Source organism: Falco punctatus (genome assembly GCF_963210335.1).
Source record: "Falco punctatus genome assembly, chromosome: 10".
NCBI lineage: Eukaryota > Metazoa > Chordata > Aves > Falconiformes > Falconidae > Falco > Falco punctatus.
The window spans coordinates 9,538,515-9,564,712 of record NC_137590.1 but is presented as its reverse complement, the minus strand read 5'-3'; the positions used below and the strand labels follow the sequence as shown (position 1 = coordinate 9,564,712).

At 41.9% G+C, this 26,198-nt stretch overlaps 1 protein-coding gene across 2 annotated transcripts in view; it reads left to right on the top strand.

The window, feature by feature from the left end:
* The window catches only part of BCAS1 (brain enriched myelin associated protein 1), a 72,519-nt gene extending 46,321 nt beyond the window's left edge, over positions 1-26,198 (top strand). For both annotated transcript variants that reach the window (XM_080405244.1, XM_080405243.1), the window contains 4 exons: positions 6,565-6,732; positions 12,983-13,048; positions 16,794-17,060; positions 22,475-26,198. In XM_080405244.1, coding sequence (XP_080261370.1) covers positions 6,565-6,732; positions 12,983-13,048; positions 16,794-17,060; positions 22,475-22,549 — 576 coding nt within the window. In that variant the 3' untranslated portion in view covers positions 22,550-26,198. The remainder of the gene's footprint in view (positions 1-6,564; positions 6,733-12,982; positions 13,049-16,793; positions 17,061-22,474) is intronic.

Genomic DNA, 26,198 nt, shown 5'->3' with positions numbered 1-26,198 from the left:
CTACTGTTAACACAAACAGCAAACTGGTTAGCTAGTAAGTGAAGCAGAATAACACTTTCTATTCCTGAGCTTGCAACTGTGTTCTTCCATAGGAAAGCAAAGATAAATATTTGGGTGGAGTGTGTGAGATAAATGTCACAATTGCACAGGACCTGCCATGTTCCTGCAGTAGTTTCCCTGCTCCCATCCTGGGATGTACCGTCTATCATGCAGGACAGGAGAAGATTCTGGCCATTTTTGGCTGGATAAATGGATGAAGGAACTTGAAAGAGAATTGCCCCTGGCTGAGGGAGTGAGGAGGACAATGAGCAACAGGCTTTTGGTGGCCGTTTCACCACCTGAGTACCAGCACGGCTGCCACCCTTACAGCAGAGGGGACCTCTAACCGCCTCAACCCAGCAAATAAAACCAATGGGACTTGTGAGTCAGAACCACACTCCTGGGATGTTTACAGACCAGTGTGGCTTAACCATAAGCTGCCCGTTGTTAACACTAATCGGTTAACAGTCTGAGCTGTTACAGCTACAGATCTGCCCAGTGGCACCTTCGTGCAGCAGCTGCAGGTCACAGGGGGCTTCAGGGCGGAGGTCTGAGAGCACGTCCATGGCTGAAGCTGAGCTACCTTAACTGCAGCAACCTCTGTCGTCTTCGCATTGGCAAAGGAGGGCAGGAGGGTGGGTTAAAGCCTCTCTAACCCTCCCTGCTTCCCGCCTGTGAGTCTGCAAGCAGCAGGAACAAATGTCAAGCATGACTGCTCTTTTAAGTGGAAATTTCTTGAGCAAAAGGTCATCTCCCATATATATTGTTAAGATAAAAGAAAACCTGCTTCATAAAGAAGGTATGACCCAGGGAAAACAGAAGAACTGTTCTTTGTGTCTAATGAAATGCAGTGCAGAGTACCAGTTCAGACTCCAGTACAAGATCAAAGCAGGGTATAGTGTTTACCTCAATTCTGAGGAAAGATTCAGCAAGCAAAACGAAAACTCCTATCAAAGTTATCCAGGTCACAAAATAAGTTACGCTCTCATAAGGTGACAATTTGTATGGTCAGAAACCTAGATAAGAAACTGTTGTAGTAATAGTTCCCCAAAGCAGTAAGAGGGTTTGTAAGAACCAGATCACAACTCAAGGAGTAGACACAAACTTTCCACCACAACTGTTTTAAGTAAGCTCATTAATAAAACAAAATCAGAGATGCTGTCATTCAAGAGATGGAAGAATGCTTCCCAAACACAGTGAAATAAAGAGCCTAGTAAAATACTCCTATAAAACACAACTAGCAATGATAAATTAAAATATTTCGAAGAAGAAAACAAAGGTATTTTCTGTAATAAGAAGAACAAAGGATGGCACTCATCTTACTTCAAACAAATGTATCTTGAAATGTTTTCTAAGCTTGGCAGAGTGCCTTCAAAAAACAAAAATCAAATAACCTAACGGTACTTCTGTCTCTGTGGTGCATAACAACAATAGCTGCTGACTTCGGCTGAATTTAGTACAATTTGTGTCTAAGGAAACTGGAGGCAGAATTTGGACCCATGAATCCAGCAGCCTCAGTTGATATAAAAAACTTGATATAACTTTTGGTTTTCTCCCAGGTGAGTAAAGAAACTGAGCCCATTGCTCTAGAGAACAGGTTAGGTTAATGTAGTGTCATTCAAAGTTTATTGACTTCATCGTTGTCAGGCTCTTCCCATCACACTTTCAATTCCTGCCAGAAACACTTTGGCAAGTCCCTTGGATGCACAAATGGAAATTTTTCTTCTAGTTTCTTGGGGGAAACAAAAATGAAAAACTCTTAAAAGTATGTCAGAAAACCTTCACTGAAAGGGGTTTTCCCCATCTACTGAGACACTACGTGCAGGCATTCTCTGCCTCTCTGAAGCATGCAAGATAGCATGATCCTGTGTCATCAGTCTCCAAGAACATGCCACCTTGGTCAGTCTTATTGGAGAAGAGGATTATGTGTTGTCTCTAGAGCTTCCTTTTGTCCCAGCATGTCTGAATAGCCTGATCTGATTGTATAAAAATTGTGAAACCTCCAGCCTTGGAGATACTAAAAGCTCAGCTTGACAAGTTCCTCAACAGCTTTGAGCAGACAGTTGGACTAGGCCTCCAGAGATATCTCTGAGATCACAAAGTTGCAAAAGAAAATCTGCAGCATCAGTTAATTCATTCTTAGAGAGGGAGATGGGTATACAAGAATGATTCCTGGAGACAATTTATTAACAGTCCTTGCAAACTGGGAGGTCCCATAAGACTGGTGGTTAGCTAGTGTGAGGCTCATCTACAAGAAGGGCAAAGAGGATCCAGGGAGCTACAGGGCTGTCAGTCTGACCTCGGTGCTGGGGAAGCTTATGGAGCAGATCATCCTGAGTGCCATCACATGGTACGTACAGGACAACTGGAGGATCAGGCCTTGCCAGCAGGGGTTATGAAAGGCAGGTCCTGCCTGACAAACCTCATCTCCTTCTATGACAAGATGACCTGCCTAGTGCATGCGGGAACAGCTGCGGTTGGTGTCTGCCTGGACCTCAGTAAAGCCTTCGACACCGTCTCCCACAGCATCTCCTGGAGAACCCGGCTGCCCATGGCTGGGACGGGGGTCTCTGCGCTGGGTAAAGCCCTGGCTGGCGGCCGAGCCCAAAGAGCGGTGGGCAATGGAGTCACATCCCGCTGGCGCTGGGCACAGGGGTGTCCCCAGGGCTCTGCTGGGGCCGGTGCTGTTTCACGTCTTTACCAGTGACCCGGACGAGGGGATCGAGTGCACCCCCAGTCAGTGTGCAGGTGACACCGAGCTGGGCAGCAGTGTTGATGTGCTGGGGGGCAGGAGGCTCCGCGGGGGTCTGGGCAGGCCAGGCCCACGGGCCAAGGCCAACGGTACGAGGGCCAGCAGGGCCGCGTGCCGGGCCCTGCCCGTGGGCACCGCAGCCCCGCAGCGCCCAGGCCGGGGGCACAGCGGGGGGAACTGCCCGGCGGGACGGGGCCGGGGGGGGGCTGGTCGCCGGCCGGCTGGGCAGGAGCCCCCGGTGTGCCCAGGTGGCCAAGGCGGCCAGCAGCAGCCTGGCTCGTGTCCCAGACGGTGTGGCCAGCAGGGCCAGGGCAGGGACTGTCCCCCAGCACTTGGCACTGGTGCGGCCGCACCATGAATCCTGTGTTCAGTGCCGGGCCCCTCACTGCCAGAGGGACACGGAGGGGCTGGAGCGTGTCCAGGGCCGGGAACGGGGCTGGGGAAGGGGCTAGGGGGCGGCTGGGGGAGCTGGGGGGCTCAGCCTGGAGAGGAGGGGGCTCGGGGGGACCTGATCGCTCCCTACAGCTGCCCGGCAGGGGCTGTAGGCAGGTGGGGGTCGGTCTCTGCTCCCAGGTAACAAGAAGAATCAGCCTCAAGTTCCACCAGGGAGGTTTAGGTTGGGTATTGGGAAAAATGTCTTCACTGAAAGGGCTGTCAAGCGTTGGAACAGGCTGCCCAGGGAGGTGGTGGGGTCACCATCCTTGGAGGTGTTTAAAAACCATGTAGATGTGGTGCTCAGGGAAGTGGTTTAGTGGTGGACTTGGCAGTGCTGGCTTAACGTTTGGACTCAATGATCTTAAAGGTCTTTTCCAACCTAAATGATTCTGTAATTCTATTCTAATTATAAGGAATTTATCATAAATTTTTTAATAGCAAGCCTAAGATCTTACACAAGGTAACCTGTAAGTTCTGCAACAATTTTGATATGCCTAAAAGTATGAAATTAAAATAACTTCATAAGTACACTAGATATCTAAGTTCAAAAAGGAAAAAAAAAAAGGTACTGTAAAACAGGATTTAAACTTTCCTAAAGCCTCCCATGGAATCCATGAAGAAATGTACAAAAAGTCGCCAATTGCTTTAAACAAATCAAATCAATTTATCTGAATAGTTGACTATCACTTTGTTCTTTGCTTTATTTAAATAGACAGTGCTTTTCAGAGTTTGGCATTTCGCCCCAGGACACATTTGTTTTCAGTAGTGACACCAACGCTATTGCATAGACAGAGCTTGAGAGACAAAACTCATTTGGGTTGCAGCTGTAGGAGCGCAGCAGTAATATGATCCCAAACCGTAATCTTTGAGTGATGAGCTCCCAGAAGCTAGGTTGCTGCTTTATTGAGCCACTGTTTCAACTCATGCAATGAATCATTTCCTTCAAGCAAATAGATGGTGAATTGATTATATGTATGTGTGAATAGGCAGAAATATAGATTAAAATTATTACAGATTGATTATCTCAAAAATGTTCATAAATATAAATTAAATCTACAATTCCATGGGGAAGCGGGCTATGCTGCAGTCATCACAGGCAGCAGGGGACAAGGAATATTTATTCCCTCATCATTCTTCTCCCCCCTACCCCACCCCCAAAATGTTCATTTCTTCCACAAAAGAGGAGTACAGAACAAAGCAAAATCTCTCATGCTGCTGTAGAAGTCCATGGTGAGTCCCTATCTTGCATGTGGGGTCCCCTTCAACTCGAATATGATAGAACTAAAAGGTATAATACTGAGGAAAAAAAGGCACAAATAAATTGAATGGCTTCTGTATGAAGAACTACATAAATTAGGATTTATTTATTTTTTGGCTCAGAAAGGAGTTGGCAGAAAGGAAGGTGACAGCAGCCTACAGAACGACTACTGTAACATAAAAGGTGAACAAGAAAGATCAGTCGTTGCTCAAAATAAAAGCAGTAGAGTATCAAATAAAATGATTTGATGACTAACAAAAACAAACTACTTTAAAAAAAACAAACACACTTTCGCTGTAAAATCCTTTGCCACAGGACTATGCTGGATGTCAGGAATTTATATCAACTGAGAAAATGTTCAGCTAAATTTCTGTAGGAAAAAATCCATCAAGGGCTATTAAACCAAAGATACTACATGGGAATCACCAAGTTGAAGACAATTGGACAAGTGTGTGAGGGCAGCAGTACTTTAAGCTGCTGTTGCTGGAGGAAGCATCCATTTTTTGCCGATCTGAGTAAGGATCCGGGCCTGGGGTGAATCTCTGGTATTATCTTTTAAGTTGTTTTCATGTTCATGTGGCTAAAATTAATTTGGTCAAAATAACTATGAGTATGAATTAAGTGTGAGTTCCTCTAAGGATATGTAAAAACTGTGAGATATCATTCTGAGATTTATTTACAGCAGTTCTTTCCTACAGTAACCATAGCATATATTTCAGCTGTAACTTGTATTTTTAAGCAGCAGCATGTGTTGAAATGCCAATACCTAGAGAAACTGCTTCTGTTTGATTCAGTATTGGAGGCTGAGGGTGCAACTTACCCTGCTTTCATGTTCTGCACCTTTCTGTGTAGGCTGCAAAATGATAAAGGGCTTGCTCCAGGTCAGAATACCTGGTTATTAGCATAACAGCTTCTTTTCACGGGAGAAAGGAAGATACTTCTTTATACAGTTACCATGGTATGGGGATTAATTAGTGGTCCTTGAGGGCACAGGAGAATGATATTTACCAGGGCATTTATAAAAGGCAGAATAGTCAGCGAAGGAAATGCACGTTCAGCCTCCCACCCAGCTGTGCCTCCACCTCTGACAGCAGAAATGTGCCTCCTGTTCACGTATTCTGCTCCACACAGGTCTTGTTCAGTTAAACACATCGAGCACTCCCAGGATAGCCTTGAGAAGGCTGTGGAATGAGACATGCAGGAGATTAATCAATAAATCTTATGGGGAATCCATATTTCAGAGGCATTTACAAACCACATGCCTCTGATTGAAGTACTGTTATAATAGAAGGAACTTTCCAGTAATTCACAAAAGCTCAGTGGGACCCAAAATCCTTCTACAAAGGCAACGTTGCTGAGTACCCAGCAGCTTTTCTTGTACTCAAATGAGGGTCAACACTATCAAAGAGGGTGACTGTGACCCATGGGATTAAGCAAAGTAATAGATGAGCTACTTAACTACCTTGTACCTCAAGAAGTCATTTATATCTTTGCAACTGGGAAGAGGAGCTGGCGTTGCAAATGTGACCAGCCTGAGAAAGCTGTACTTCTGTATTTCACAAAGAAGGGTGCCAAACAGTTTTAACGATTAATAGTGTCCACGGTGTGTTTTAATTAATCCTATTCCTGCTTTTGTGTGCAAACTCCTGGCTATGATCTTGCTCATTTCATTGGTTTTATGTGAGTGTCATCTACTCAGGGCACATATTACAATATGTAATTTTGTTTAAATTTTCTTTTAAAATTGTGATCAAAGAAAAATTATTCTGTTTGGGAAGTGGTACTGCAATTCAAGAAAGGCTATTTCTTCAGTTTAAACCAGTACTTAAAATCCCACCAGCTTCTATGCTTTTTTTAAATGAGGATGAATCAAATTCCTGAAGAAACACGTACAGATGCAGTGAAGCTGAGAATGCTTTTGTGCCGTATTTGTTCCTGATGTACCAACTTACTGCACTGCTGAAGCACTTTGATTGTAATCTCTTAAAAAAAAAAAAAGGGCAAAACAAAAACAAAACCACAACAAACCTCACTGATACTTTTTTTTCTTTTTCTTAATGTTTCTCCAAAATAACCCCAGAATGCGTCGGAAGAAGCAGAGATTGTAAGCAATGAAAAAGCGGACGCTTCTTTAGAAGCAGTGGCTCCTGGCAAAGAAGAGGTTAAAAGCCCAGAAGCCGCAGAAGTGAAACCCCGCAGAGAAGAAAGCAAAACCCCCAAAGCCAACCTGAGGAAGTTTTTTAAGCTGGTAAGCAAGACGCGCAGTTGCCAGGGTTGGGAGCCATGCGCTCGCTGCACGGTTGGGCTGGCAACTCCTGGAAAACCTGCTGAAAATCAACGGCTGTGAGAGCGCAGAGGCGCAGCTGCGCCCGTTCCCCGCGGTGCGCGCAGGGCTGCGCCCCTCCCCCGCGCCCCCCCGCGCCCCCCCGCGCCCCCCCGCGCCCCCCCGCGCCCCGTCCTGCAGCTCCGCCTCGTGGCGCCTCCGGGAAGCGCCGCCGAGAGGCGCGGGGCAGCCCGCGGGACTTGCGCCGCCGAGGAAGCCCTTCAGCTCCGCCAGCCGTTTCCTCGGGGTGATGGGAGAGCGGGACTGGTGCTGCTGGGCCAGCCCACCCGCTGCTGAGGCAGCCCACCCGCCGGCTGTCCCTGCGCTCTGCAGTGCTGTGCTGGCTAGAGCGAGTCGTGTTTTTTAGCAGTTAACACGTTTTTGGCAGCTTACCTGGGTTAGCTACGCTGGCGTGTAAAAGCATACGGTTGCTGCTTCAAAGGTGTTATATGCTAGACAAGTCAAAAAAAAAAGGCACGAAGATGAATCTAATCCTTCCCAGAAGAAGACTGAAGGGAAGAAGGAAAGCACTGAGGTGATAACGTAGCTAGACTCGATCTTAAAGGGCTTTTCCAACCAACACGATTCTATGGTATCATCCTCCAGTCACAGGCATGAAGCCGTCCTGGTGGATTTGTGTACAAACAACAGCCAGACAGAATTCCTCAAAAGACTCTAGAAAAGTAGCCAAGGAAAAAAATAGTCCAAGACTAGAACTAACACTTCCCTGATTAAAATTATCGCAGGCCTTGAGGATTTATATAGCAATTGATCTATTTTGGCAAGATTTACAAATGTGTATGGAAGATTTCTATTTTAATCAATGCTGTTTATTTTCAGGCAGCTACATGGTGTGGGTGTCAGAGTAGCTTATACATTAAAATGGAAAAATCACAGTTTCTTATAACACTACATAATACATAGCCCAGGTTGACTGCTTGCTGGTACATACCGCTGTGAGCAGCCACATAGTCAAAGGTTAAAATTTGTGAGTCAGGCTATAGAAGGTACACACAACAACCCAAATCCTGATTTATTTTTTTTATTTCTAAATGTTTGGTGTTTATTTTCAGTTGTCTGCTAGCCTCAGCCCAACCCATGATGGGTGCCTTTACTTTTTGTTCTTTAGAGTTACATTACTACATAGCCACTCTGGTGTATCTGAGGATCCAAGCTAAAATTCTTAATACCAGTCAAGAACTGTGCACCCAATGGGCCTTTAATTTCACATATGACTTTACAAAATTAGTCAGTTTGGGAAAATCTCAACTTTATTCCTAAATCCAAGGGGGCTTGTGGTCATCCTCCATAAAGGCTTGTCACTGTGGCACATGCTAGGCATGCAGAAGGTGACTCAGGAGCAATGCATATCAAACACAGACGCCTATGGCAACCATGACTTCAAATCATGTCACCTTACTTTAAAAATATAGCACCAATTAAATAATAAAGCTGTTCCACACCTGCCTTAGTCACCATGGGAGAAAACAGGGCTGTGTTAAAAGCCTAGATGTAATCAGAGCAGGCGTTTAGTCCGGATTTTAGCCTAGAAAGACAGAACTATTGTGTAGGCAAACATCTACCCACATGGGAAACAGAATTGTATTAACTGTGTAACTGGTTTTGCAGCTTTTTGAAACCTTTAGTATTTATTTGCTCTGCTTTTGGCTATCAATTTGCAAACAGATCATGGATTACTTTAATATATTTTTGGCCTTGAAGTATGTCCCAGGCTGTTTCCTCTGAATAACTTTTGGATTACTGGACCACTGCCATGCTGTTGCGCGCATCAGAGCTATGCAGCTGCCCTACCTACAGCTTTGTGCTGACTGGTCAACCAGTATTTCTGATTCCTAAGGCAGACAGAAGGATTTTAAGCCACTGCTAAACAGCCACCCTCTGTAAAGCTTTTGAACTAGTGGTGAGCGCTGAAAATGCATGAAATGTTTAAGACTCTAAGAGAGGCTTTTCTGGCAAGGAAAAGGCGCCAGGCTCCAGTGCTGTGGGGCTGAGAGCCGAGATGGGTATTGTAGAGATAAGGTCCTTCTGCTCAGAACGGTTATACTGGCAGACTGCATACTGGAAGGTATCATTTCCCCGCAGAAAATGTCCATTTCCACTGCAGTTTTCTCCTGAGGTCTGACTACCCTAGAGTAACAGCCGTAAAGGGGAGGAATTGCCGAGCCAGCTCTGCAATAGCTAGCTCACAGCCTGGTAGTGGTGTAATTCTGGCACCATGGAGCTCAGAGCTCGGTAATTTGCACATTTTGGGGAGCTGCCATTTGCAGCCTCCCTGGTCCTCATGCTAATGTCATTAGTCTGCTGTTCATACTAATGCTAGTTAGTTTTAAACTAACTCGGACATATGAGAGTTTACACTGCAGCTCCAGCCACAGCGTGAACGTACAGTTAAGGAGCACAGCAAAGGGCCTGACATCACACCATCCCCTTCTGCTTTCTGCCTGTGTGAGGGACGCGGTTCTTAGCACCTCTTACCTGAAGCATGGGGGATAAAATGATGTCTTCATGTGGTTGCATCTGTTCAACCTCTTTCACTTGCAAATCTGGACAAACCTCAGCCAATGCCTAAATGTACCCTGTGGCGTTCTACCTCCCATGGTGACAGGGGCAGGAGACTCTTGGAGGTATGGGAAATGCCTTAAAGTGGCATCAGAGCCTGTCCAAAGCATGCCATCCACGTGGTGCAGGTCACTGGCTGATCCAGCAGGTCCTCTTGGAGCACTCCTCCTGCCTTGCTGCAGATGGAGTGGGCCAGGAATTCTTGTAAGATAGGATCTGGACAAGCACAGGTACTTATGGTCTCTGAAAGAAACCATGCTTGTTGTGAGAAGGAATGTGGCAGGACTTTGCTAAAATCCAGGCTTCTGTTTACTGATACACTTCGTTGTTTAGTCTCCATTCTGGCAATAGATGGATTATCGCTCTGGCTGTTGAAAGAGACTGACTTAATTTTATACTACTTTACTGGGTTTACTGGGTTTCTCTTCTACCCGCAGAAGATGATCCCAAGGTATTCTGGTAACATCCACATTTATGTTACACAGGTCAACCACCCACGTGCCTAAGAAAATGTAGCTTATATTCTTAGAATTCAAAACTGGGACTCAGAGATTGTTTAATAGTATTTCAGTCTATTGTGAGCCTCAGACAGGCGAGTCTGTTATTCTCCATGTGCCCCAGTTTTGACAAATTCTGCTTAGAAAGTACAAGCACAGGCTGATAGCAAATAGACATTTAGATCCATAGCCCTATAGTTGCCACTATTGACACAAGGATAGCCATTGCAAGAACTAGGAATAATTTATTTTGGAAAAGACAGCATGAGTCTCGAAGGTTGCCCACTGACTTGCTCAGTACAGACATCCCTTCTTATTTGTGACAAATTGTTTGCAATTGCAAAGGTCACAGAAGTCATTGCTGTGGTTAAAATGGGAGAGGGTTAACTAATGCTACAAAAGCTATTGGGAAATTATAGAAATATATAAAGTATTAGTTTAAAGCCCCATGAATCAATAAAAGATGAAGAAATACTACTGCTTTTTTATCTAACTAACCCACACCTACGTGAATGTGAGTGAAATCCTGTGCTTCCAAATGAAAGTCACTCATGTCTCATTAATTAAAATCAAATAGCTATCTTATTATTTACAGGGTGGGATACATCAGACCCAGTGTAAATGACTTGATAGAAGTGGCTACACCTGAGCTAGTCACCCAGGTTCCCTTTAAAGGCACCGAGTAAGAGGTGCCCAGGTCTGAGAGCCCCTTAGAATTTAGGATGTCAGATGGCATGAGCCTATAAAGTTCCTGCTTTTCTCCATACAGTATAAACAGATACAAAGCTAGGTAAGATAAATCCTTTCAAAATGTCTGTTTTGAGATATTTTTGTGGAGATGAGAAGGATGTAAAATGGCTGCTTTTTTATTATTATTTATTTATTTTTATTAAATCAGAATGAGCAGACTTATTGACTGTAAACTGGGGGTGTAGCCTTTGTCCTCAGCTGGGAAGCTGACTGGTAGCACAGTTAGTCTGAGATAGTGTTGAGTATGGTCTTTGTCAAAAAAAAAAAAAAAACAAAAAAAAAAAAAACAACAACAAAAAAAAAACTCCTGTTTCTGGATTAAGGAAGATGCTCTCAACTCTCAAGGAAAATATATCTTTCTGGCATAACAAAAAAAATATTATTTTCAAATTGTCTGTAGTGTCTGTGCTGTGTAATATATAGCATTTAGCATCAAGAATAACTATTTTATGTTGTCCCAACTTAATTTTTCTTCATTATTCATGAAAATGTAGTAAGCCTATTGCCTGTCCCCACCCTCCTCCATTTAAAGATATGCTGATCCACCCTTACTGCAGAAAACAGAAAACCCTTTCAGGAAGCTTTCAGCAGCAGCAGCAGTCCTAAATGACCAAAGGCAAGGATAAGAGGTCAGCAGTGCTCTAGAGAGAAATCCTTGTGATCCTTAAGCATATGTTTAAGTGAAGGCAAGAGGGAACTTTGTCTAGGCAGAGACTTCAAGGTCTTTACACTGTTATTTATTTTTGGGAGGTGAGGAGACAGACCAAACCACGGATTACTAATTGGCTAAAGCAGGGGGGTTTCTTTTTTTTTTTTTTTTTTCTGGTAATTTTAATTGGGTTTTTTGTTGTTGGTTTGGTGCTTTTTTTAGAAAAAAAAAAAAAAAAGTAACAAGGTGACTGCTGTTATAGCATAAACTTTTTTTTTTTTTCTGAAGGCATTTAAAGACTTACTGAAATAGAAATGCAAACTAGATCTTATCACAATGTATCTTCATGCACTCTGGGCTGAGTTTCTATCCTGTAATGTTCAGACAGACCACACAGCGCTTCCTCCCCTCCGTTTCTGCAACCTCTTACACATAGTCACAAGCATAAACATGCAAGAGACTGAGCAGCAGCATGTTCCAGAAAGAGCACTCTTCCCACAATTTGTGACAAGTAATGAATTGTCATGAAGTGGTTTAGCTTTCTATCATGCTGCTTCTATGTATTGATTTTCTGTGGGTTTATAGGGGAAATCAGAGACTGAAATAGGTCCTTGCAATAACACCACACACAGGATCGAGTTGATACTGTTGTGCTTCAAGTAACAAACCTACAAGCTACAGAAACCCACAAATCCTCCTGATCTATCTTTAGAACAAAAGTCACATCCTTTCATTGTTTTCATTGAACTCATGCAATGAAAAATGACATTTAAATTTGGGCACTTTGAAATTCTGGAATTTATTTTATGCTTTACTGCTAAGCATTGTATCTTACATGGTACTCAGGAGAATACCATGTTGAATCCTCTAGCGTACTTTTTAATTAAATGAATGTATTTATTTATTTTGTTATGTCACTAATTGTAACTAAACCTTAATCTAATTGTCACAAATGTTGTGATATTTACTCATTGAGCTAGTTTTGTCAACCAAGTTTTTGTCATTTTGAAATCTAGATAGAAACAGAGGACCGTACCTTAAAAACATATTTCAGAGTCATGGTTTGCTCTGAATGACTGGCCAGTGCTGCAGCCTCAGGGTCTGCTCTGATTGTCTGGGCTGGGAACAGCGGGCACCAAGAAGGGCCATTACTTAGATCTATATAGACAGAAGGCATAAACTGGAAAGCAAAAATTGGGAAAAATGGATGCGGATCATAAAATATAAAAATATATCTGTAAAGCCGAGTGGGTTTTAATTATTCACAGGATATGCTCTTAGGATGATGGTTAAATAGAAAGGCAGTCCCACTAGATCTTATAAGACAGATTTGCCTCTGAAAAGCAAGCAAAAGCTCTTTCCTAGAAAACTACAGCGGCAGGCCTGATAGCACTGTCTTGTTTACTGGCTGATATGATCTCTGGTCCACTGAGACCTCATTCATATTTCTCAGGCCTTAATGGGAAAATTGACTTGCAAGAGACAATCACTTCACATAGAAAAGGACTAGCAAAAAACTGCCTTGGAGATGTGGGTATTTAAAAGTGTTGGTAGAGTTTCTGAAATGTCTGGGTTTGTTTTAGTGTTATAAAGAGTATCCTTAAATCAAACCTCATGTTTTTTGACTCATGTTTTCATATTGAATTAATGCCTCAAACAGGAACCCAGTTAGAAGTCCTATAATCCTTTGTTATTTTAGTCAGTCAAGGGTGATGGAGGGACAACCAGTTCAGAAGAGGTAAATGGCCCAAGCCCCAGTCACCAAGTAAGTGCCCAGATTTCTTCATCTTTTGGTGATGGGTTGTTGTCACCTGCTTCCATACAATTCTAGCTTTTGAAATGTAAACATCACTGAAAGAAAAGTGCTACATGCTCATTGAGCTTTATATATTTACATATTACTTTACTTATCTATTCATTTTATCAGAATTTTTTTTAATGCTTTTTTTCAGGTGTGTTCCTTTTCTTAAAATGATCAGTGTTTTTATGTTCAATTTTTTTTCCTACCTCTCTTGCTATTGTTTTACTTCCTGCATGTACCTCAGCTTAGGCAGTGAATCTAAATACACACAGCTAGAATAATTTTTACTTCACTGATTTACTTGTCTGCAGAGGAAAGGATCATTTAGGTGGAAACTCCATAGAAGAGAAATGAAAGTGAGAATGAAAACTGTTCACTGCAATTTAACAGAAGCTGTGAAAATAATTTTTCTTACTCTCATTTCATTTCTTTCATTTTATGTTCATAAAAGCTAAACCAAAACTTTGGATGTGACCTTTACATTATATTCTTTATGGCTTTAAAAATGCTTCAGAAATATCACAGTTTCATTAACAAATACTGTTACCTTTTCTGAGCGTCAAACCCTCACCTGTTGCAAGTCAAGATATCCAGAATGATTACATTCAGCAATGAGAGACAGAACACAGGCTCTGTGTTCAGGCATAAGGTTTCCTTCAACCTGAGAGCAAAGCAGAAGATGTATTGGAAGGTGACCTTTCAGAATTTCCTTTTTTTAATCAATACTAAAATTATTTTCTCACTCTTCCTATTTTAATTATGTCCTATGACGCTAAGGTTAATCTTTATGAATTATTTCTCTAAAAGCATCCTAAATATAGAAGGTCTTGTCTTGTGATGCTTACTCCTTGTTTTATACATCAGCTTTGTGCAATGATCTGGGTGACTAAAAGTTACAGACCTGGATCTACTTTTTTATTTTTTTTAAGTATTGTATTATTTTAATTATCAACCAGTTTACTTCATTTTTTTAAAAATAACTTATTGGTCTTCCTTCTTCTCTTGCTTGCATTGGTGTAAATTAGCACAGTTTTATTACACAGAAGAGCTCAAGGAAGACTATCTGCTGTTGACTTTTTCCTTTTTTTAGAATTTCTGTGAAACAATCTTAAATTATGCTATTGCATCTCTGGAATGCTGTGATTCTTCTTTGCTCTTCATCATTGCCATTCTGTATGCTACAGAAATGCATTACAACATTGATCCAAAATCTGCAGAAATTTAGGGGGTCTGCTGTTGTGCTTGAAAAACAGCCTTGGATCAAGGTCTCCTGAAATATGATGGGGAAAAATACTATCCTGTTAATCTTTTGGTTGGGTTGGGTTTTTTTCCCCTCTAGCAACACTGTTAATGTTGAGAGAGTAAAAGCAATCTGTCAGGTGCAGATCACCCTTTAGAATAAGAAACATTAACATGTTTCATTATTCATAGGCTTCACTTTGTATTTCCTGAGCTTCTCCCATCAATATAAAATATGCCAATTTCCTGCCTTTCAAGGTTAATGTGAAACACCTCAAAGATATTATCTGATTGGATTTTTTTTCTTATTTTGCCTGGAAAATGTATTATGAATATTTTTAAAGTGTTTTGTTTTACTAACATCAAAGGCCCAAACCTGCTCACAGAAATAATAATGTCGCACCCAGTTCAGATTTGGCTGCAATGCTGTAACTATCAGGCACCTACACAGTCAAGTACGTGTGGTGAGGAAGACTCAACTCTAATTTTATACCTGCAGAGTAAACCCACAGATTTCAGAGTGTTAATAAGGGTTAGAAGTTGTTCTGGCACCTTTGAGTTCAGACGTATCCAGTCTCATATCTGTATTTTGGGTGCTGTGGTTATTTCTGAACTGAATGTGCACATTTGCAATTGTACCAAAGAGAAACATTTCAAAGGCGAGCGAAGACAAATAAGAGTAAGAAGGATCTTCTCAAACTAACCGATGGGGCCAGCAACTGAGAGCTTCCTGTCTCATAAAGTTATTCAGAAAGAGAAAGACAGAATTAAATTTGGGTCTATGAAGTTGTGTTTGTCCTTGTGCTGGGAGAGCTCCTGCATCACTTGGGCACCCAGAAGTGCATCCAAGCAGGTCCTTCTCCTCAAGGCAGGTGAACAAGCTGCAGGTAGCGTGCCGTGTTTGTGCAGCCCCAGGCAGTTCTCCTGTACTCTGACATTATTGAATTTGCTTTAATAAACTATTGACACCCGATGGTGCCTGCCCGTGAGCATGGGGCTACTGATCACCAGCATCTCCAGGTTTCACGGGCTGTCTTCATGTATCTCCTGCAGAACTAGAGCAAAGACTAGCTTCACAGCTGTATTTTTTTAAGACTAAAAGCAGACAAATCCAGATGTAAGCAAGCATGCACCCACACATGCCTGTCCTTTGGCAAAGGAAATAGTTAAATACAAGCACATATTTTGCAGAGGACTGAAGCTTACTGGTCAAGACTAAATGTATTAAATGGTTGTAGGTTCTATAATTTACATGGGGGGGGGGTGTAAGATTGGGTGGGGAAAAAAGGTAAACCAAGGTAAAAAGGCCAGAGGTATTATTGCTACTCCCTCTCATTCTTGTTTCCCCAAAATTAGAGGGTCTGAGGGGTTTTTAAATAGATATGAGAGATGTATTTGCATTCTGTTTCTCTGGAGTTTCTGCTTTCAGGTTTTTCTCTAAAATCATAATGTCTAAAAATGTTTTTATTTTTAATTTAAGCTTGTCATGTAAGTGTATAACCCTAGGCCTTTAGAAGAACACCAGATATTTCAAAACTAATGGTAAAATCCCCAAAGCTGGAAAAATTACTCAGCATTAAGCTTTGGGCTCTGCCCTGTGGGCAGATGTAAGATTTCCAGCTTTTCAAGATGGTAAATTTGTGTGCTGTTTTAATTATTATGTTAATAAATAAGACAATATGATTTTTTGCATAAGAAAAAAGACAATCCTATTTGCAAACTGAATTCCAAGCAAAAACTTATCTAGCCATTTGCTACTCTCCAAACTGTGACAATTTCATTATCCTTTGTTTGCCAGATACGGTTTTTATCCTGTGAACTTCAAACATATCCGGTACTTCTCTGAGTTTCGAAATCTTTTTCTTTACTATAAATAGGTGCTCTGTTGTTGTATTTGTCTTTGGAATCTTTGCTATCTCTTCTTTTGTGCTTGTATATGAAATTTTCTATGACACTATGGCCTTCCATAGCCAAACCCCATGTTAATTCTTGGTGGAGTGGTGCAGTTTCATGGCAGAGTTGGTTTTATCCTTTGCTTTATGGTGTCTTTTACTTCGTTTCTCTCTCGGATCTTTTTCTTGCACTTTTTGGGTGCTTTCACAGCTTTGGATGCAAAAGCTGGGAGAGCCTTAGTTGGCAGTGCATGCTTGTGACTCTGCATCTTACCACGCACATTGTCTGCCTCCTAAAACAGTCTCAGCATAGACAATATACATAAATAAAGTAAGTCTATGCAGGGATGGTTTGATCTTGCAGTCTTTGCTCATGTAAGTAATTCTGTTGGCTCACTGGGAGTCCTTCCCTAAGTCAAGGCTGCAGGAGTTCATCCCAAACTCTGTAAATGAAAACTCGTTGGACGGCAGGATTTCTCCCTGCCAGGTGGCCTTTCATTTTCTAATATATTTATGGATTGCCTTCCAAAATGTTTACATTTCACACTAAAAATAACCATTGTTTGAAACTGCTTTAGACATTAAACTCCACAGAGAGGCCAGTTGCCCCAGCTGAAAGTGAACCTGTGGGCCAAAAGAGCAAAGAGAGTTCAAAAGACAAGAAGTCTACAGTGGAGCAGAGCAAGCAGAAAGGCAGCAAACAGGAAACCAGGGAGCAGCCAGACTCCAGGGAGCAGCAAGCAGCCGAGACCGACTCCATCCAGAACGGAGGAGATGCTTCCAAGGAACCCTCCTTCAAGAAGACAGAGAAGAGGCAGTCACTTGGAGGGTTTTTTAAGGGCCTTGTACGTCAACTTGATCTTATCTTTTTAGTCATTTTTCAGCTGATTGAACCACCTAGCCTGCAAGCTGTAACCGTGCGATATTTGTGCTCCGATGGAGTGCAACTTCACAAGCAGCTTGCAGGACTAAAGCCAAACAGCCGCAAGTTTTTGGAAAACTTGGGCCTCAGGGTACTGATTCACAGGCAGGTATGGTTTACTATGGGAGATCTATAATTGTTCCCACACCCCCGTTTTTGAGGTTCATGCCTTGGCTATGGGGATGACTCAACTGTTCCTATAGCAGGTACTGAACCACCCACAAATTATGGTGTGTTTGTTAAGGAAAAGTGGACATGGTGCCAGTGAGTAACCTGCTGGCCACAACGGTGGCTTAGCTGCTGCTTCAGAGCAGCTGGGACATCCCTGCAAGGCAGGAAACCCCTGCAAGGAAAAAATTAAGGTAGACCACTGGGTGGGTGGGAACCAGCATAGTGGTCACAAGATAAGCAGCTCATGTTAGAGACCAGTTATAGACTAGTTAAGCACATTAAAAAAAAAGTGGGGGTTTTTCCCTGCTTTTTTTCTTAAATCTTACCCTAAATTTGCTATGCCCCCTTCACTGAAAGCTGAAACGTGTAAATGAAAAAATTCAGTATGCGCAAAATCTGAGTTTCTGTAAGGTTTGGTGTTAATCATGCAACTAGTGGTTCCTCAGAGTATTAAATAAGTGGAAACTTTTTTTTTTCCCCCTCGTCTGTATTTGGTGCCAAGGTAAAAACAAAAGCACAGATTAGACCTGGGACTGCCTCTCAAGTGCTGGCATGAGGGCAGATTTTGATTGCTTTTTACGAACAAACTGGAAGGATGCAGTTTGCTCCTCTTTCCTCACATTGCCACAACAGCAATAAATCCACAGAGCTATGGGGTCATTTTTAGCATCTTTTAGAAACCTTGTGTGTAAACTGAGCTTCATCACAAATTTCAAGTGATGTGAAGAAGCTAAACAGATTTGACTGTTACCTTCAATGATTCCTAGTGAATCTGGCTCCCCTGAGAGACATACAGCTTTTTTTCCTTCCTCCCTAACCTACTTCTAAGGCTGTCAGGAAAGAAAAAGAGCTAGGCAATCCTCCAGGTCTGAAAGAAGGAAAGGCAAGCAATACAGATTGAAATGGTAACACAGATTTGAAAATTAGCCCTGTTAGGACACTGGGTTATAAAATGAGGGCTGCCATGCAGGCCAGTATGACTCATTCAGAGGCAGATGTTTTTCCACATCATAAGAAGTGTTTAATTTGCACACATTTCACAGAATTACTGTGTATACTACAGAAGGTGATTTGCATTACCAAAATAATTACATATTTAGAAGGGGAATTAAGAACAAAAGGAAAATAACTTTCTGTAATATTGATTAGCAAAAGTTCAGCCACTTCTGCTTTCTGTTTCCCCCCATTGTTCTGGGGTAAAATCCTGGTCCTCACTGAATCAGTGGGACTTTCCTGTAGTTTCAATGGAGCAAGGAAGTCCAGGAGCTCACCTGGAGCAACCACCATCTTGTGCTGGCTTCCATTCATCTTTGCTCCCAGTGAAGTCAAGAGGAGAAATCTTTTTGCTTAACAGAATGTGAGAAAGTGAGGATATTGTTTTATATCTACCTATGAATTATACTAGCTAATTGAAGTTATCAAACACATGCATGCTTATGTGCACATTTCTTTCCTCACACCCTTTGCCTCCAAATTTTGTATGAAATTTCCACTGTGCACAACATGAGTTCATGTGCATAGCATCTGATCCACGCTCAGAAGCATGGTGTGTAGGTGTCATATCCTGCTGTGAGTATTGGCAACCTCCCCCCAGCAGTGAAATCAGGAGTTCTGTTACTTAAACCACTCAGATGATGGTAACAGATCTCTTATGTCAACTGCAGGGGAGGAAGACAGCCACATATTTCCAGCATAGGTTATCTAGAAATGGGGCAAATGTTAACTGCCTCTATTATTTCTGGAGATAAATGGGATTTGTTTCTCTGGTCTGGAGGTTTGTTGAATTTAAGCACTGACAGTCCTCCTTTGTCGAAGTTCTCACTGTAGCCACTGTGTGAAAAAGGGTTTGTCTGTTGACAACTGTACTTTATTTGTATGGTGTCATTCATCCAAGCTGTATCCAAAAATCTCTCGTAGAATTTAACAATAGATACAAATTTAGAATTATTCCACAAAGGGAGAAACAGGAAGTGCAAGCTAGCAAGGAGACATGCTTTCGAGTGCAAGTTCATGAGACACAGAAAGAAGCAGGAAAGGTGTCTCTGATTCAAAGGGCAAGAAAAAGCTTTTTGATCAAGAGAGGAGATTGTGAAGAGGTAAAAAGACCGTTTGGGGAAAAAAAATGCAGAATAAATGTAGAGGAAGTAGAGATGTTCTGTGAGATATTTTTGCTTGCTCGAGTAGTATGCCAGACAGTTTGTCTGTATAGTCCCTTATCTTCTGTTGCAATTATAAAGGTCAACAGTATTCCTACAGCTTCCCTCTCCCATTAACAGAAGATGGCGCTAAAAAAAAAAAAAAAGTTTTTATAACAGTATAGCTGATATAGTCAGTTTCTTGTGCTTTTGAACTGGGAGGGGAAAAATCAAACCACAACAAATGAGGTCTGTGTATGGAAAATATCTCACAGAAAATTACTGTATCTTTTTTAATATCCCAAAAAAAGATTACCCACATCTAAGTAACCCAGTTCTGCTATGCTTTTAAAAAAATAATCTGCACATCTCCTAGGTGATCATACTAAGTCCTAGGAAGGGTAATCATTAATCTAAAAGTATTAGATCACACACAAATCAATGCCAGAATTTTCATTTCAAGATAACAGCTCAAATATCTGGGAACAACTCAGCAAAACTATAAAGCTTTATGCTGATAAAATGGAAGCAGGAGATACTTAACAAGGGATCCAGCAGACCTTACTTGCTCACATAACCTGTACCCACCCAGCGCCTCCTAAATTCTGGTGAGCTATTTCAATAGCAGCTATTTTAACACCGCTCTCTCCTAAATCTGTGGATTCCTCTGGGAAAGGGCACAGAGTAAGAGGAAGTCATAGTGCAGGAATGCAGCTGATGAGAACACTACAGTTCAAGCATCTGCTCCCGGTTGGACTAACAAATGCTGAAACTTTTGATACAAATGGAGCCGCTTATGCAAGCAAACAGTGTTGCAGCCCGGCTGAGGGGTTTTAGCATGGACAATAAGGTCCAGTGGTTGTCCCTATGGTAAAAGAGATTAATTTATAAGCTGTATAAAATGCAAAGGTATTTAGTGAGTCTTAGAAAGATTAGATTAGAAAGGGGGGTAAAAAAAAAGATTAATGACATTGTTTTCTGAGCTGGAATAACTCATACTTAAGTTGTCAGAAACTAGGAGTGCTTAGCATGTGGAAACTATTCTGACCTATTCTGATCAGAGTATCTAGTATACTGACACAGATTTCTCCTGAGCACAAGGTGGAAAAAAAATACACTCCAAATCCATGACATTCCTCTGTGTGCACTTTAAAGTGCTCTGCACAAAATAATATGTTCCAGCTTAGCTGTCACAAATACAGCCAGCTTCCACTGCACTGAAAGGGGTGTGCAAAGTAACTGAAAGCAAGATGTGAGCCAGCGGTACCTGTGCTTCTGAATCTGAGGGCAGAGCTGGAATTTGTCCGTTAAAAGGGCAGGAACAAAGTTCCTTGTTTCACACAAGGCTTGGAAATTCCAGTTTAACAAGAATCATCAGCCAGTCTCCTCAACGCTTCCTGCTTTAATCAGCAACCACCTTGATGGGTGCAGCAGGGACACTTGTAGTATAAGCAAATAATGTATGACACTTCTGCAAATGTGCTAAATGAGTCAAAATGGGGATTATCTCAAATGACTTCCCCTCCTTTACTCCTCTCTCCACCCATTTATAGGAAGAATGGCAAGTAGTATCATCCTCGTTTCCATCAGTCTGAAAATGGCTTAATATCTTCATGCATCAGACAGAAGAGCTACCATTGACAGACTCCATTACTCTTGTAATGTGGGAAGTCTTTTAACAGATGTGTAGGTTTTTAGCATTGTTGGATAAATTTGGAATTACTAGCTTGTTTGGTATTGTCTAATAGATATTAGGAGCTATTACATTGTTTTATGTGGTTTCCATTTGCTGCTACGTATATGTGGCCAAAAAATTTTATTCTGCTCTAGAGTGTCTTCCAAACTCAACATCGGTGTAAGCAGAAACAAACCCATTGCAGCCAGCTGAGCTGCACAAGATTACAGTTAAAGACAGGGGATTCTTTTAGTCTGTTGTGATTTTTGGCTGCTTTTTTTTTTAATACTTAGATTTTCAAAGGTGAAAAGTTAAAAGAATATCAATGAGGTGGAGACTAATCAGTATAAAAACCCCACTGTTATTACTTCTCTGAAAAGGATGAGGAAGTTGAGATCTTTCACTCTCCAGGTCTGACACAGAATAGTCCTGTGGTGACCTGAAGTGATGAGTCAGGTTTCCAGTGCAAAACATACTGTGTGAAAGGAGAATTTGTATATGATTCTGCACAGTTCCTATTGTGGGGAAAGCACATAGCAGTCACCTTTAGTTTTATCATGCTCTTTTTTCTGTTTAGCATGTAATGACTTAGGCATCTGGCTACAAATAGGATTGGCATCCTACATTAACAGTGACCTCTGAAACGGTGTTGTGGATCCGTTTTGCTGTCATGTACTGAAGTTTCGATGGTTTCAAGGCCAGTAGAATTAGGTCAAGGCATCTTAAACTAAAGCCAAGGTTTTATCAATTACTAGTAAAAAATTTAATTGGTGTGGCTAGATCTATGCATTTCCTTCATCTAAGTCGGATTAGTGTCTTGAACTGGTTCCAAAACCAGAATTGAATTTGTAGTGTAAAAAAGCTTTATCACTCTAACATTGTCAAATACCTGTCATGCATAAAAGTATTTAATGTTCCTTTAACTTAGAGCAGACCAAGGCTGGCTATAATACACTGTTAATCATGCTTGAAGGACTCAGCATGGTTTCAGTGAACCATTTAGGCCAAGAAAATTTTAGAGAAAGCTATGCCAAAACTACAGTGCAAGTACACAGCAACATGTCTCTGGTACATTGGTCCAATTTCTAAAGACAATTGCTTTCCGTGCTGACCAGGAAAATTATATGAAAATAACCAACACATTTAGGCAAAGTCACAAGCAGTAGCTTTCTGGGATTATCATGATACAGATGGTGCTTATATGCTTATGCATATAAATAAAGGGCAAATTAAGAAAAGCAGAAAGGTGAAATGAGTGGGAAATATCTGGTAGCAAAACTCTAAGACATAATTCCAGACTTGAACTGTTCTGAAATATTTGAAAATTTTTATAAATTTCTCTATTTTGTTCCACAGGGTTCCAAAAGGATGTCTGATGCTGAAGTGCAAACAGATCCAGTGTCTATCCTACCTGCTGGGAAATCCAAGTAATGAATACACTTGGTTGCTGAAGGATCAGCAGCTCTCTGTAAGCTCCCTTGCAGTAGAGATGACTCATTATTTTCCTTTACGTGGCTGTCATCAAATGCCTGAGGCTAAAGCAAACATTGGTGTATCATTTAAGGTATATCATTTACAAGGTTTGTTCATTAGATGTTAGAAAGCAACTCTAAAGATCATCAAGCAATGTGTAGTATACTTAAAGAAAGGTCATGTGGATGGTTTTAAGTCTATAGAGGGCAGAGTATGTAAGGTGAGAAAGCAGCAGTGAATTAAATAAATGGCAGAAAAAAATGCATGTGACAAAGGAATGCAGTTTGTGCAGCAAGGCATGAGCAACAAATCCTCAGCTTTAGAGAGCTTTAAAGCAGCCAGGAAAAAAAGAAAATCTCCTTTGATAAATGTTATAGTTAAATGTAAAAACAACCAAGTCACCTTCTGTGGTTTTCAATAGAGCTGAAATTAGCAAAAAGTCTGCAGTATAACAGAATCAGTGGTTATAAAGTTATGCTTCATATTGGTTATTAATGTAAATTAAAACGCTAAAATGCAAAGGCTTTACATGATTGAGACAACTTCTCTCTTGTCTTGGTGAGGTGGGATAACAAATTAAAAACGATTTAAGGTTCTAATAGGAACACAAGGGGGCACTCGCGTCCCCACCGCAGTCCTAACTCCAAGGCTGTACCTACGATCCTGTTATTAATGTTTTTCAGATGATAGGAAACTTAGTGGTTTCATCAGCTATTTGTTTATATCCATACTTTTAATTAATCCTAATAAAAACCAAAATCAAGGCTGTCCAGGCACCTACCTGCTTCACAAGACTTGTGTAATAACTGTAGTTAATAAATTTTACAGAAAATTAAGATTTCTGTTTATTCAGCCCCGGGCTAACCTGGACAGTTTTAATCCACACTAGCATCTGAATGATACAGTACTGTATATTTTGACCTCCTTATGATTAAATAAACGAATACTTATCCTTTCAAAGAAATCACTTGCCGCTTTAATCTTAAAACAAAGTTTGTTACTTACATCTCTGTTTTCTGATAATTGATGTGACATTAAGGCATAAATCAACACAACAAAATCCTGCCTGCGGACTGAATAGCTGTCATTCTTTATTTGAGTAGAGATTAAAACTGGAAACCAAGCGAGAATTCTGTAAAATCTGCAGAATTACATTTCTAACTAGTGCTAGAAGACCAAGGTATAAGAGCCTTGTTTCTTGATACGAGCCACTGCATAGGTGGGTGGTATTTTTGCACTGGCCTCTGCAAACCTGTGGACTTGTGGCAGATGACCAAGACTTGCCACTGGTTCTATGCACAGAGAGCACAGACAAAAGGTCCTTTAGTTGTAATAGTACTTTCTGCTCTCCTCCCTAGCACAATGGGCCTTTCATGCCGTATAAAGCGGTATCAATCAGAGTGACTGCTTACAGTTTTCAAATCTGATTCGTAACAACCTACTACATCTGTGTAGGACCAGTGACTTCTGTGCATCCCCATTTTTGGTAGGATGAGAGAAGAACTGGGTTTGTAATATCCAGCTTTGCTCCACAAAAAGGTCTTAGGCTTTGGCTTTGTCTCCACTGCAAGAGTATACAGTTTTAATTAAGTCAATGCATGTAAAGCTACATACAGTGAGACAACCACCATGGTTACACGCTGGTATGAAAGTGCCAGATGTCAGCATAGTGAGTGTTCTCAGAAAGGAGGAATAAGCTATCATGCTATTTGCTGACTTCATACTGCTGTAATTGCCTCCGTATTAGGATAGTATTTCAGCAATTTTCAAATAAAAATATGCTCTGTGTAATTAATTAATTATAGACTATATATATATTATTTTATTATAGACAGCTTGGACATTAATATTGTATTATGGGTACATCAGGCCGCCTGTGGAAGGGAATAACTCTTCCTTAGTCCATGTGTTAGGAGCAGGTCTGCGTTGATTGAATCCTGTATTTCCAAGGCAATTAGGACCGCTGACCACGTGATCTGACCATATCACTTGGCAATGGGACTAATTTCAGGAATCAGGAAATCCTCTTGGCAGAAAAACAAGAAAAACAGTAAGTTTGGCTGTGGATGCCCCTTATGCCACTGAGCTATTATTGCAGATGAAATAATGGTTAGTGTTGGCACTGCCTCCCACGTAGAAACTCCCCGTTTTGCTCGATTCCTCTCTGATAACAGGAACAACACGAGCCCTGAAGAAGCGACTCAGCCTTCTCATAAAGCAACAACACATGGAGCCCCAAGAGGAAGAAAGGTCTTAGGAGGTGCATCCACAGTTAAGTTGAGCTTCCGCATTCCAGTGCCGTGTAAGAAATATAAAAATACAGCTTTTATGTTCAGGCCCAGTAAAGCTTAACAAGTTATTTGGAAATCAAAGCTTTGGAAGAGGCGGCAATCCAAGATAAAGGAAAAGAGCAGCTAAAGCAATGCATTGCATTTAGACTCTTGTCAAAGCTCAGGTTTTATGCATAGGGTCTTTTGAGGGGAACTGAAGCAGGCCAGACTGCTTCAAGGCTCTTACGTGTGTATCATGTAGGCATTTTGGAAGAATTTTAAGAAGTTAATGCAATCTCATAAACACAAAAATCACAGGGAATGGAGTAAAATTGCTACTTTTTGTGTAAGAAATGCTTCCCTCCAAGGGGCAGATGTTTATGCCACCACCACCCTGCCGTAAGCGAGCCCACTCGCAGGTGAGGCTCGGGCCCTGCCACGCGTGTCCTGCTGTCCCCAGGATGAGCCCTCAGCGGGCCCAGCCCGCCGCCACAGGTGGGGCGCCACAGGTTTTCTGAGGAAAAAAACTGAAAGCACATTATCTCCCATGGAAGTGTATCTGAGAGCAACTGTTCTTCTCTGGAAGCTGGCCAGATGATTAACTTCACCACGTTTCAAGAAGGTTTTTAAGGGCAACTCCTGGCAAAACTGCCCTGCGCTGACTGTTACAGTGCGCAGCCCGGTTAGAACAATGTGATTTCCAGTATTAAACAGCCTGCCCATTAATTGTGTGCGTAACCAGCAGCTAATTACCAGGACACACAAAACAGGTAATTGCACTTTAGCAGCTATTAATTATTTGGTGTAAGCATTGACCCTTGCCTAAAAAACACCCCAGAGCCTGGTAGTTTTCTGGCCTGCCCTGTCTGCTGGTTGTCTTGTGAAGTCTCAGAGGGACATCTCTGAGGGGGTGTCCCTGAGGGGCATCTCTGGGGGGCATCTCTGAGGGGCATCTCTGAGGAGGCGTCTCTGAGAGGGCATCTCTGATGGGGCGTCTCTGATGGAGCATCTCTGAGGGGCCATCTCTGAGAGGGCCCCATTGGAACCGGGGCCAGGGCAGCTCCATGGCCAGGCCCATTTCAGTGTCCACGTCCAGCTGACCACCCAGCCTGAAGTCACCTGTCCCTGTCCCCAGGGTGGGGAGGGGTACTGCAAGAGCTGTCACACTTCCCCCCACATTTTAGGGAATGGAGGGAAACTGAGGCAGTGCTGAGGGCCATACCTGGACTGCATCTGTGCTCAGGGACAGTAGGTTTGTGATCGCTGCTGTCACCCTGCCTGGCTTTTCTTTGGTGGGAATGCTGGGATGGGGCCTGTTGGCAGCTGCAAAATGGCCA